The sequence below is a fragment of the Poecilia reticulata genome, chromosome 3 (genome assembly GCF_904066995.2).
Source record: "Poecilia reticulata chromosome 3, P_reticulata-male-v2, whole genome shotgun sequence".
NCBI classification, from domain to species: domain Eukaryota; kingdom Metazoa; phylum Chordata; class Actinopteri; order Cyprinodontiformes; family Poeciliidae; genus Poecilia; species Poecilia reticulata.
In genome coordinates, this window is record NC_088832.1 from 8,001,432 (window position 1) to 8,015,594 (window position 14,163).

The following is a 14,163-nucleotide window of genomic DNA, read 5'->3' on the forward strand; positions in this document are numbered from 1 at the left end:
AATTTATTGGCAGTGCTAGTAAAGATGTGTAAAAAAAAAGTCTTAAGATAACTATCTTTAATTGCAGTGACACTCAAAGAATAATTTAACAAAATCACAGGTTGCACTGGTTGTTGGTGCCACTAACTATCTCTTAAAAATAAAGTTTACCAGAGTTTCTAGCAACTTATAATTGGTGGTTCCTGGTTGCCTGGGGTATATTTATTACGCCACACAGGGACCCAGGTCTTTGAGCTGCATGGCTGCAGAATGATTGGTACTTATTCGGCTCCCGTGCACTGATGGCTGGATGGAGACTGAGACAAAAAACAAAGGGATCACTTTTGGAGAACTATTGTCCCAAAGTGCATTTTTGTTGTCGTTTTGTTTTTCCATTTCTTTTTTGGAGTGTGGGGACATTTAAAAAAAAATTTTAATAGTAGTACATTATTGCATTTTTTATAATGAGGTTTTTTTCAGGTGGTTTAAACTTTGGCAAACTACAAGGTTCTGTAAAAGCACTCGGAAAACAATACAACGACGTACTATTACAAAATATAAGTTGTACTTTTGAACACTTAAGTATTAAAAGTAAGTAATTTGGTATTTTAACTTTGAGTTGTGACTGAGCAACGTTTACTTGTAGTCGAGTAAGGTTTGGCCATCACTATCTGTACTTTTACTTAAGTACTAGGGTTGAGTACTTTGTCCACATTGGTCTTTTACCCAGCAAGTTGTTACCAAAACGCATTCATTAGTCGATCCTAAATTAGCTCAAGGCTAGAGACTCATATTGCCGTCTATTTGAACATACCAGCCTTAAATGGAAACTAAAGGAAACGTGCTTCCATGGACGAACAGTGAAACATGATGCTCCGACTCTCTTGTGCTTCCTAAATGGAAAAACAAGAACTGGTTTTATCAAAGTAGATCAACAAGCTCTACAAGTTTCAGGAGACTTGAGAGGTTTTCTCTCAGGTGTCATTCCATTCAGATTTGAGGTCATTTGATGGTCATTGGTGGGTGGAACAGATGGGCATTATCATGCAATAATGAGCACATAAGATTAAAACTAGTCAAAGGAAGGAAGCGGAAGGACATCTTTAATCCTTTATCCCCTCTGAAGAGCAATAAAACGGACAGCGTTTGAGTTCTGGTTGTACTCTGAGCATCAGGACATGTTCTGTACCCTTCTGTTACTTTTCGTTCTGCCCTTCTCTCTGATAATAATCTTCTGTCTCCTCCTGTGTGTGCGTGCGTGCGTGTGTGTGTGTCTGCTTTCTTCTCTGTCCAGATGCAAAGGAGAGATCGGCCAAGAGATTTTCGGTGGGTGGCGTCTTCAATTACACCTCTCTGCTGCTGAGCCAGGAGGACGACATGCTGTACGTCGGAGCCAGGGAGGCGCTGTTCGCCCTCAGCCTCTCGGACATCAGCAAGACCAAGCTGCAGAAGAACGTAAGGGCAACAGCGAGCAAAACGGGTTAACAGTCAAAACTAGAAATTCACCAGTCTAGTTTTGACTGTTAACAAATCTGGCCAACCCAGATTTGTCTTTTTTTTTTCCTCCTAATTGATTTAATTTACTAAAAAGATGGGCATTTAACACTGTAAAAGTTTTTGTCTTTAGCTTGTAGATTCCAGTCTCAGGCCATTTGATTGGTCCATTTTTAGCAGAGTGTTTGTGCATCCTTAAAAAGTCTTAAATTAAAATTAAGTCTTAATTTAATTAATACTCTTTAAGTCTTAATTTTAAAAAAGACATTTTAAGGCCTTGTTTAAAATTAAGGCCTTACCTCACTGCTAACAAACACTACCTGGCTAACTAGCTAGCTCTTTTGCATTTACCATTAAGCTAAAATTTATGGCCAATTGGCTGGACAAAGTTTGTATGTTTGAAAACTGTGAAGGAATGGGTCTTAAATCCCATTCATACTGGTCTTGGTTGGTCTTTAAAAGTCTTTAGGTTTGATTTGGTGAAACCTGCAGTCTCCCTGTTTAGTCAGAACCTCCGTGTTTTTTTGTTTTTTGTTTTTTTTAAGAAACTGCTGAATACATGTCCTGAAGATGAGCCAAAGTTCAGTCCACTTGATCCATCCATCTATTATCTCTCGTTACATTTTATTTTATTTGACTTACTCAGCTTTTCCTCCCTTTTTTTCCCATTTCAGCTGACGTGGGGAACTCCAGCTGGAAAAAGAGACGAGTGCAGCTTTAAAGGAAAGAACTTGGAGGTAAAAAAAAATCAGTCACAAGGAACATTTTAGTTTTTTTTCTTTTTTGTACCCTTCACCGTGTGTTCGGTCTCCCCTTGCAATCTGCTATTTGTTTCACATGTGAGGCAATAACATGAGCAGAGAGCTGACAAACCTTTCCAGCAGATACAAACAGACTCATCAAGTGTGCAGGCTCCCCGGGGGAACGGCTTCTTCTTCTTCAGTCTGACTGTTAGCTTGTTGTCATGCCAGCTGTTGTGTCCCTGGGTGAGAAGCCTCTGTAATCCTCCTGCTGCAGTGCACAGCTCTGTCTGTATTACACAAAGCTCTGCAGGCAAACTGCTATGTACAGCAGACAGGTTTTCCCAACAGCGTTTGAGGAACAGTTTCTGTCAAACGGCCTGCGAAAACGCCGACTCGGATAGAGAGTCTGCAGAAGTGCAGGATTTAAAGAGTTTTCTGGGTTGGGATTTGCATGGAAAGTTATTAGCATTTTATCTGTTCATTCATTCATCATTCTTTCTTTGTTGAGACTGTCTGACGGTACATTGTCCGGATGTCAGTTTATCTATCCATCCACGTAGTTTCCATCCGTCTGGTTTCCATCCATCACTTTTTTATGCATAGATTGATTGATTGAGTGATCACTTTTTTTTTATCCAACTTCGTCCATCCATCTATTCCTCCGCCCATTACCTGTTCACTAGCAATCAGATGTTTTTATCCATTCATCTACCCCTCTATTTGTATCCATCATCCTGTTTTCATCTATCCCTTGTTTTATCCGTACATCATTCCTCTTTTATCCATTCGTTTATACTTCTATCCCTCTTTTTTATCCATTCATCCATCCAGCCATTCCTTTTTTGTCCTTGCATGCATCCATTTGTTCACTCATTTGTCCATCATCCCTCTTTTTAATCCATAAATTCATCAATCACTTTTTTTTTCATCCACCCACCATTAAACTGTTCAGTATCTATTGGAGTTTTTTCTTTATCTATAACTCATCTGTCCATCCGTTTATCCACTCATCCATTCTTTCCTGCCTCTTCATAATGGCTTGCAGTTTTTGCGGTTTCCATGTTTAAAGCCTGTTTGCTACATTTAAAAATCAGACTGAGGAGGACTGGAAACATGTCTGTAGAATATTGATGTAAAGTTACGGTGTGTGAAACATGGCCGTATCGTCAATACCGGCTCTCAGATGGTAACTTCACGATCAAACTTTTCAGCGGCTTGTTGAAATGTCTTTTGATTTTCTGCATTTACCGCTCTCTCCGTTTTGTTTTTATCCAGACCGATTGCTTCAATTACATCAAAATTCTCCTGCGGCTCAATAGCACTCATCTCTATGTGTGTGGTACCTACTCCTTCAGTCCCGTCTGTGCCTACATAGTAAGTATTGATCTCTCATTCTACCCTTTGTTCACATCCAGAAGTTAACACATCTGTTGTATAGCAAAAAAAAACAACTTTTTACTCCTTTCACAATAACCCGCTTGAAGTTGGACTTTCTTTTTAAAGATAAATTCAGTCCCTTTTATCCTCTTAGTCCTTGTTGGATTTTTCTCCACATGAAAGTAAATCCTGCTGAGGTTCAGAAGCTCCTAGAAAGAAAGAAATGGATTTATCAAGTAAGTGAAGGTGACTATCAGAAGACATGACATCAACTTTGACTGTTAGCACTTGAGCTAAGCCTGGAGGCTGCTCTGCCTTTAAACAAGAGGGAATTAACCTCCAGGCTTTGACGTCAAAGTGGAGGGAAAACACGGTGCGGCTCGGATTCGAGATGACTTGGCAGGACATTGGGCCCTGAACTGGGATTCCAACAGCGAGTATGTCCTCTCTGGGTCTACAGAAGCACTCGACAAAACCCTCCTGTGTGTGTGTGTGTCCGTCTAATCATTTCTAACAATATAGGCCCCGAGATGCCGAATATCACCACTGATAAATAGTTTGTTTTTGAAGGCGTTCGTCCAGACGGACCCGGGGGAGTTTAGGAGAAATGTAACAGGACACTGAGACACTAAACAATCAGGATGACGGACACGAACTAAAACAAGCTCGGAGTAAATCATCTGATATGGAAGAGACGGGAGAGGGCCGTCCCGAGCCAGGGGCGCCACTTGTATGTTCCTGTCAGACCCCATCATGGGAACAAGTTGTTGTTCCTGCAACTTACCCACATCTAAGTGCTGTTTCAGTGTAACTTCATTACCGACAGCTATAACATTACTGTAACCCTTCCTCACTTTGCTGAATTTTCTGTTTCATTCTAGCTGAATGAAGTTCTCACATTCAGATGAGATTGGTGATTAAATGTCCAGTCGTACCATTTTAACACAAATAAAAGGTCTGGATTTCTGACTGAGCACTTTTTAATCTGTTCTGTTGTGAGTTTGTAGATTTGTTGGTGTGAGTGACTCGGCTTTAAATTATTTTTTGAAAGAAAATGATTTTTTTGTTTGTTTTTTTGCTAGAAAATCGTTTGTGCAAGCCACCTGCAGATGCACTTAGCAGAACAATAATGTCATTTTGTTTTTCATGAGTGCTCACTTTATTCTTACCCCATGCATTGACTATGAAATAAAAAAATGTGTTCTTCAAGTAGGGTTGGAGGTTTGGACCCAAAAAATGCAAAGCGATTGAACGATTCCCGACATTTACGCGTCTCTAACCAGAGTTATTGTTACTGAACTCGAGACAAAGTTAATCAAAGAACAGACTGTCTAATGCGTTTATTGCCTAAAAAACAAAATAAATTGCCATCAAAGGATCTCAGGATCCTTTGATGGCAATTTATTTGACATCAAAAATCTGGAGGAAAAGGACTGAATCACGATCCAGCTGGTTAGCTGTATGTTCAACCATCAGACGTTTTGTCTTTTATCCATTTGTGAACAGTGTCCAGATCACCGGCAATGTGCTTTGAGCTGTCGAATCGAATGCAGACGAGAGCCGACGGTAACGCAGTGCTGCCCCTCCCATACCTGTTGCTGCACGCTGTCATTGACTTGGTGAAAGAGGGGAGCTACGCTTCTACCTCTGATTCAAGAAACATTCAATACTGAAAGAATGCCAACCTCGACTCCTATGACTGTAACTCTATAAAGTATATGTGAAATATGTGTTGCTACATAACAAGACGGCAAGGATCGTTGGCAAAATGGTTAAACCGAACAGGTGCGATTAGCAAAAGTAGGGAAAAAAAGTCCTCTTGAGTCATCAATAAAACCAACTAAACAATGTTATTTGTGGAAATACTGAAGGTTGGACATATCGAATCCTTTAATTTGTTCTTGGTGATGGCAGAAAAAATTGATTGCATAAATCTTTAAAAGACGAGTCTTTAATAGCAATAACAGCTGGCTACTGTAGCTTTAAGCAGATGGCACTTAAACGACAAAGTAACTCGAGATTAGTTTACGTGAAAGATTATTTCCCATAAGTGAGGATTTAGAGCAACCTGACTTCATATGAGGAATGAAGGGAAATGTAGTACAGCTTTTCAGATGGCTAATGATGAGTTGAAGAGCTAAATGGATTCTTCCAGGAATTTGTTGATATAAATTTAGAAAATGAGTCGGGCATGGGCGAGTAAGAAATGTTCGCACTATAACAACCGTGAGTAAAAATGCGACTTGTGATCACGATCTTATAAAATGTTGCCATCAAATGAGTAGGAGTGACATATACAACATAAAGTTGACATTAACTGAAATTGAGAAAACATCTTTGTTTATTCAAATAAATAAAAACTAATTAATGGGGAAAAAACAACTATATTGTGCGTTTATAAAACCGACTAGAATATACTGAAATTGGAGATGTATCCTTCATTTTTGTGTTTACGAATCTATTAGCCTTTTGGCAAATTACGGCACTCAATACGCCACCTAGTGGCAACTGCGTTGTTCTGCAACATGGCGATGGCAAAAGTTGAGAGAAAACGCCAATCAGTTAGTTGTTCAACAATAGTTGAATCAATTTTCGGCACCTAAAAATTGCCAAAATATGGGGGGGGAACTAAAACTGCTACTATAACTAATAAAAACTAACAAATTGGATAAACGGAACTGATTTATAATAAAAAAATTGGAACTATTACAACCCTGCATAGTTCCTAGGAAGCTGAAGCTGAGCACTGAACCAAAGTGTGTAAAATGTGCAGATTTCTACTCTGCCAGGCGTGTATGGTGTGTGACCTGGTGGAAGAAATGAGCTGGACGCCTCAACCTCAACTCGCTCATTTCGCTGCCGCTCCCTGATCACGTCTTTCTTTCCCACCTCCGTTCGTCCCCAGAACACGTCCACGTTTACGCTGGCGAGAGACGAAGCGGGCGAGGTCGTGACGGAGGATGGGCGGAGCCGCTGCCCTTTTAACCCGGAGTACAAATCCACCGCCATCATCGTGGGTATGTAGTAAGACTCGCTCCACCTGAACGGCTTCCTCCCGGGAGCAGGCAGGAAGTGGCTTTTATGCGAGCGCTGTCATTTTGACTTGCCAATGAGTCACGATGGGGCTTCTAATGTCTGCCTGCGTCAGAACGTCCAAGTAGCTGGAAGTAAAGAGTAAGAGGGGTTTTTGTTTTTGTTTTTAGCAGGCGATTGGTGAATAATTAACCTTGATGCTGTGGGTGTGGGAGTGGGTTTTATTCCCTCAGTCCCTGCTCTGTTACAGAGCTTACAGTGACTTAAAGCACTTGGACTGTTAAATTGTGCATGGCAGACACGTTCATCTCTGAAATGGTTATCTTTGCACCAGAAAAATGCATGTCTGGGACAAAGGAGGCAAGCATCGGGTTCTTTAACATCTGAGGGATCTCTCCAAGCCAATTGCCATTGAACTGGGAATAATTATTCATGCTTTTGTTTCCTCGCATTCGGATTATTGCACTATTCTCATGTCAGGTCATTCTGTTTATTGGCACTCAGACTCTATAAATCCATTTCTTTGAATGTAAAGTTTTTTGGTTTTTTTTAGTTTTGGCACCCTTTTTTGGTCTTTAAAAGTACAGTACAAAATAAAGTTTTACTTTAAAGTTTAGTAACGGTGGATATAAAGCTTGAACATCTTTGTTAAATACTTAGATAATACTTAAATCCCAAAAGATTAGACCAAAATGAATACATTTTCTACATTTAATTTTCAGTTTTAACAATCAAATAATGTGCTGGGAATGATTGGAGAGAAAAAACTTCAATAACTTGGTTACATAAGTGTGCACACCTTTTCTAGTGTTTTGTTTTCATTTACAGTGCTCAGTCTTCCTGAATATATGCCGACTATGTATGCTGTAGGCTACAATATATGCAGAATATGCGTCACAGTATTTGTGGGAAACATTTTGAGTTGACTTATTCCGAAAACCTGCATTAACGGAGCTGTTCACACTGTTGAGAGCCACTTCTAATCAGGAGGAAATTGGTCTGTTCTGATCACTTGCTTATTGATTGGTCCAACATTGGTTAAACGATAATTCTCCTTCAATGCTTTGTTTGTTCTCTCCTTCCAGACGGGGAGTTGTACACCGGTACCGTCAGCAACTTCCAAGGGAACGAGCCGGTCATTTACAAAAGTCTGGGTCAGGGAACGGCACTGAAGACGGAGAACTCTTTAAAATGGCTTCAAGGTGAGTGTGTGTTTCTCATGTGCCCCATTAGGTAGCAGCCACAGCAGATAAGCTCTGAAAAGCAGCTGTCATTAGTGAGGCAAAGTCACTAATGGGAGCAAAGACGAGCCTCGGTAGATCAGTCCTATCGGCAGCAGCACTTGCACATCAAAACGGCATCAGACGACCACTGCTGGAGTTTTTTTTTTTTTTCCCGTGCACGCTGCACACAATTAGGATGGCTCTTGTCTTTTGATCTCTTGGTAATCTGTGCAGAGTGGTCCTGATGAGGCATCTGAGTGCAATTACACAGAGCATCCTGTTTCCTCTACTTTCTCCGGACTCTGAGATACGACTTTCCAAACTTTTTTTTTTTTTTTCCTCCGTCTTAAAACAAATATTCCATGTTTAGTCCATAAGCAACCAAGGCAGAACCCCCTTTGTGCAACTAAATGTCTGTCTGTCGTGGACAGATCCCGTCTTTGTTGGGTCGACCTTCATTGAGGAGAGCCAGCCGGCGGGGAATCCCGTGGGCGACGACGACAAGATCTACTTCTTCTTCAGCGAGGCGGGGAAAGAGTTCGACTTCTTCGACAACACCATCGTGTCGCGGATTGCTCGTGTGTGCAAGGTAAGGCGCGGGAGTGTTGCATGACTTTTAAAAAAACAAAAAACAGACTCAAACTTCCTGCCTGTAATCCTCCAAACAAGCCGGGTCCACTCCCGTGTCGGAGCACGTCCGTCCATATTTAACAAGACGTCACGCTTGTGTGGACAACGGGGGAGAAAGGACAATTGTTGGTGCATTGAAGCTTTTTCTGTACAAACATGTTTTCAGCAGATTTCTGTTCCTTCTTGTCTGAATCATCATCGCCACCCCTCTCCTCCTCCTCCCTCCTTCCAGTTTCTCTGCAATGTCATCTTCCCCTCTCCTTCCATCTCCCTCGCAATGTCAGCTGCACTCGTCCATCCCACTAGGCTCCTTGCCTTTCACCAGCAGCCCTTTGAGCTTTGCAGGAGTTATTAGTATTCAAGGGTGCTTGCAGGAAAATGAAATGGGTTTTTCTTATTTTTTCCGTCTTTCTGTTGCAGGGAAAACATACAAACTGGCTAACCGTTCCCCCCCACCTTTTCTTTATCTGTTTCTTAACCCTCACTATGTTGATCTATCCACCTGGACAGACTTGAACTTCTTGAAGGTTGCAAAATTGCTTGATAAACATCCGTTCAGCATCCCTTTTTCTGACTGATGCCTCTTCTTTTTTTTTTTTTTTTTTTTTTTTGTGGCGGAGGCGGTAATGTGAGGAATCAGGGAGACAGCATGTAATCTCAAGTGACAGCCTAATGACTTAGTCCTGCAAGGCTCTGGTAGTCAGGGGCTGCGACACCTCCAGCAGCAGAGCACCTCCCGGCTTCTATATATGGAAATCATTGGCAGACTGTGGCGACTTGCTGCAGTTCAACTGTGCGATGCAGAGAGAATAGCAGCTTTCTCTGCTCTGTGAAGCACCTTTTATTTTGCTGGAATGCAGCTGCTGTCTTTTTTTTTTTTTCCTTTGAATGACGTCTTTTCAGATGCTGCTTTATAGCCGTACTCTAGGCCTGCTTGGTTTGCTCACACGTCTACGAGTGTTGTTTAAAAAAGATGAGTCATGAAGATTAACATGTTTTTGTCAACTTTTTTTCAGTGCCTCCAAAGGCTCAGCTGGGTAACAAAGTATACATTTCAGTCTTTGCAAAATATAATAAAGACACTCAAGGAAAATGGCTAATTTTTATTTGTGTGTATTTGAGGTGACAACACAAGAGACAAAAAGATGGTGGAGCACCGATTCCCAACAGAATTTGATAGATTCTGACGCATGCTAAGGAAATGTGTATGATGAGGAGTTAATCTAAATATAGTTGATCTTATAGATCAACCAACGATTCATTGATAAGCGGCCATTTTCTTAAAAACCTGAGTTTTTCTTGCATCAATCCTTGCACGCCCAGGGTAAAAAAAAAAGGTTCAATGGATCGGTTTGGTTCAGGCAGATCTAACTGTCCGATGAACCAACGCGGATTTCTCTGCAGATGCGACCAGGAGGAATTTGTGAAGCTGTGCGTTCAGACACCAGCAGGTGAAGTAATTTAAGTGGAGTCGTTTAATTTAATTATAACTTATTGGGGCCACAGATGGTGGTTTCTGTCACTATGGATAAAAAGTTAGATGCATTGTTAACACTTTATTTGAAGGGGTGTGCATAAGACTGACATGACACTGTTGTAAACATGACATAACATCTGTCATGATCCTTATGAATGTTTATGACTGTTGTCATGAAGTGTCATTCGGTAAATAATGACACTCTTAATGCAAAGTTGCTCTAAAAGTTGCATTAAAAGTGCCAACTTTGTATGATTTTGTAAATAATGACAATTTAATGCAAAGTTGGCATTTTTAATCTACTTTTAACGCAACTTTTGGTGCAACTTCGTATTAAAAGTGTCATTATTGACACTTCATGACAACTGTCATAAACATTCATAAAGATCATGACAGATGTTATGTCATGTTTACAACATTGTCATGTCAGTCTTATGCACACCCCTTTAAATAAAGTGTACCGATGCATTTATCTGCTCTGTGTGTGATGGGATCTGGATTCAGGTTTAACTGGATGAATATTGACTAAACCGCATAAATATGCGGCTAAATAGCAGATGTTAATATGATTATAATTTGACAGGTAAAAATGGAACATGACCGATAATCCTGTCTGTCAAGATGACGGAGAACAAAAAAAGTCTAGTGCAACCTTTGATACTACCTTACAACCTCCCCCACCTTCCCCGGGCCGCAGCAAAATTTCCAAGTCTTTACCGGTCCATGGTAATAAAAAGGTTGGGGACCACTGCTGTAGCTTGATTTTTAAAGAGATGTCCAGTAGCTTTTAATATAAAAATTATTTATTTAGATATTTTAAGTCGGTTTGCCAGCTGAATTGCTTCCTAATGCCTAGCCAATGCAGATGAACGAATCATGAAAATTTTTGATGACATTTTTTTAGATCTCCAAAACTACACACAGATTTGTTTTGTGATTTTATTCCTAAGTTCAGATTCAGGTTATGTTTGTCTCGGTCATTGGTGCAGCAGACATTTGCATCACTCTTCTGTGAACAGGCAGAAAGCATAACAATCCTCCATCTCCCTCCGCTTATTAGACCTCGCTGGGTTGGAACCTGGTTTCATACGTCGTCTCACTCGCGTCAGCATGCGCTTAGAAAGAAAAGGAGTTTCTTGTTGGGTTGTATAAACAAAAAGGGAACTTCTACTACTTTTTTTCTGACGTTATTCCAACTACCGTTTCAGCAGGCAAACTTTCCAGCCCAGTCGGTCGTTTTCTCTCTCTTTCCCCATCTGTTCCCCTCCCTTCTCCCACTCCCTCCTTCTCGTGTTTATTCAGGTGCGTTCACTCAGGAACTGTGAGGCGGGGTGGGGGAGAGCAGGCTTGTGCCGGGGAGTGTTTCCTTACGGTATGGAAGTGTTGAACACGCCTTCGTTTATTAAAACTTTTCAGAGTTGGGCAACGCAGTGCTTTTCTTTTGTTTGTTTGTTTGTTTTTGGAGGGGAGCTGCCAGAAGGGCGTGGCTGAAACGAATGACGAAGCAGAGCGTTGTAACAGCTGAGAGAAGGAATGCAGTCGACTCGTTAGACGGACAGGCTCTTGATTGGCTTCCGGGTTCTGTAGCTGCCAGATGGTTGTTGTTGTTGTTTTGTTTTTATTCCTTTGCATTTTATTATCTCATCTCAGGTGGTTCACTTCTCGTAGCAGGAGTAGTTTCTCGGATTTGGAGGCGATTGCTCATATGCTCTCCCTGCTGGCCGTGTTTGTGGAGGAGTGTCCTTCAGGCTCATGTTTACAAGCTGAATCTGAGAAGTGCTGATGGGAGTATTTCATGTCAAACTAAGAGGGAGTCGGTGTTTCATCTCAGTGTAGGAGTCGTCGTAAGTGAAAAACACCCAATCACTTTCAAAGCTGTAAATATTAACTGTATTTTTTTTCTGTCCTCCCTAAGAAAAATAAATACAAATTCTTCAGCATGACACTGTAATCTTTTTTTTTTTTTTTTTTTTTAAGCCTTTGTAATTTTGGTTTCCACTTATTAAATTCCATGAAGCTCTAATCCATGTCCGTCCCTTTTATTTCATTAAAGAGCCCACAGTAACCAAAGTTTTCAATCATTTGACCTCAGCAGCACCCGCTAAAGGAAAGAGGATGACTTACACAGATTTGATCCAAATGTTTTATAGTCATTTGTTCCAATCAGGATTTTACTGTTGATGGTTTTTCAGTGGGAGGGGCTTTCCAATAAAAATCCAAACTTAATTTATTTGTTTGACATCAAGACGCATGTCTGAAAATGCAACTATAAATCTCTCAAAGCAGCTGAAGGATTGTGTAAAATACAGAGGCAGGGACTGGAAGCACCTGCATGTCTCACCTTGTGTTTCTCTTCAAGGTTTAGCTGAACTGCAGTAAATTAGCTGTAACAATATAAGACTGAAGATGTTTCTGTTATGACAGTCAAACTCTGATTGTCTTCAAACTATAGCTGCGTATCTGGTGGATGGGAAGGAAGTTGTCATGTTTGTCGTTGCTGTGATGTTAACTGCGTTGTCCTTTAACCTTGGCTTTGGGTTATTGCTACCCATAAAAACCAGTTAAGTCGCAGACTCTCTTTCATTTTTACTTGGTGATATAAAATCCATCATCTTTGTATTTTCACAGATTCAAGGTCATCTGCGCTCACTCCATTCCTTTTTCTCCTCTTGTTTCCAATAATTCATTTGACATATTTTAAACCTTTTTTTTTTTTTTTTGCGGTGTAGCTTCAGTATTGTGCATTTTTGGCCCTGGCTTCCTGCTTTTGAGGCCTAAATCTTAGAAATTTAACAGATTGTGATTCATTTGAGTTTTAGATTTATGCCTCAACATTTTTTTTTTTGCTTGTGTTTAGTGTGGATCATGTGAACTTTATTGGTGGTCCAAGGAAGGACTTTGTTCTCAAGACTGTTGTAGAGAAAAAAGTGTCTTCAGTTAGAGGCTTCTTCAAACTCTTTAATTAAATGAGTTACTTTATTGATCCCAAAGGGAAATTAAATATTGTATTATTGAGTTAAATTTGAATAATTTCTAAGTTGTTTAAACATACTGTATTTACTATGAAGTAATATTGTTTATGATGGACAAATATCCCTTTTGACTTGTTTCTTTCCCTCCTATAAATGATTTCATTTTGTACTTTTGCAGCTTTGATTTCCAACTGCATTTGCTAAACCTGAAATCACCTAAAGCCCTTTAGCCTCTACTAGCTGAGCTAATGAAAAGACAGCCCACACCTGTTCATACAGCTACTTTTAAGTCAAGTGTTCAATTGTTTTTGATCTCCTGAAGAGCTGTAATTACTCAACTTTAAACTCTTAAATCTTAAGAGTCTGCAGCTTAAGCCCAAACTCGGCGGATTCAGAGGCCAAGACCTGCTGCTCCAACTGCGGCAGCTACACCGTCTCCTGCTGGTATCTGATGAGAGTTCAACTCTAAGCCTGACACGACGTCTCTCTTCTTGACCTCCATCCCGTCTTATCGCCGACGGCTCTGCAGACCTCGTCAGAGGGAGCAGAGATCAGGCGCTCTCCAAATTAATAAACTTCCAGTGATATTCCGCAACTTTTCCTTCCAGGGCGACAGGGGAGGTGAGCGGGTTCTGCAGAAGAAGTGGACCACCTTCCTGAAGGCCCAGCTCCTGTGCTCGCTCCCCGACGACGGCTTCCCCTTCAACATCATTCAGGACATGTTTGTCCTGAAGCCCACTGGAGACAGCTGGGAGAGCACGGTCTTCTATGGCGTCTTCACTTCCCAGTGGTGAGACTCGTGATGCGTTCAGTGGTTCTGTGCTTCAGCTTTCCTCTGTTTGAAGGGCAGTATTACGTAAAGTATTACGTAAAATTGAAGGGTTTTTTTAGCTTTACATCATGTTGTAATGTTGTTTCCTCATCAAAAACATTCTTTCATGCAAGTTTAAGAAATTCTTTAATGCAACCAAACCCCTCGGTTTGCTCCGCCTTCAAGAACGAAGCTCCTCTTCTGAGCTTCCGCTCTGCCCCTTCAGACAAGCCAGCTGCAATTAGTAAACACCTGGTGGAACAGTCCTTCTGCTGAGCTCATTATAGGAGCTACTTCTCAGTTCAAATTTGTTAAAAATGTTGTTAAAAAGTTAATAAAGGAGCCATGTTGTGACGACTTCCTGAAGGCGGAGCTTCAGAAACAGCAGGAGTTTTAGACAGAGAGGCCCAATTTCAAGGCGTTA

The 14,163-nt window shown here is 40.9% G+C and overlaps 1 protein-coding gene across 3 annotated transcripts in view; it reads left to right on the top strand.

Moving 5' to 3' along the window:
- LOC103462179 (semaphorin-4B-like) overlaps positions 1–14,163 on the top strand; it is a 65,305-nt gene that overhangs the window by 41,160 nt on the left and 9,982 nt on the right. For all 3 annotated transcript variants that reach the window (XM_017304108.2, XM_017304109.2, XM_008404801.3), the window contains exons 3-9: positions 1,274–1,434; positions 2,148–2,210; positions 3,492–3,590; positions 6,499–6,610; positions 7,712–7,828; positions 8,281–8,438; positions 13,537–13,718. In XM_017304108.2, the coding sequence (XP_017159597.1) occupies positions 1,274–1,434; positions 2,148–2,210; positions 3,492–3,590; positions 6,499–6,610; positions 7,712–7,828; positions 8,281–8,438; positions 13,537–13,718 (892 nt within the window). The remainder of the gene's footprint in view (positions 1–1,273; positions 1,435–2,147; positions 2,211–3,491; positions 3,591–6,498; positions 6,611–7,711; positions 7,829–8,280; positions 8,439–13,536; positions 13,719–14,163) is intronic.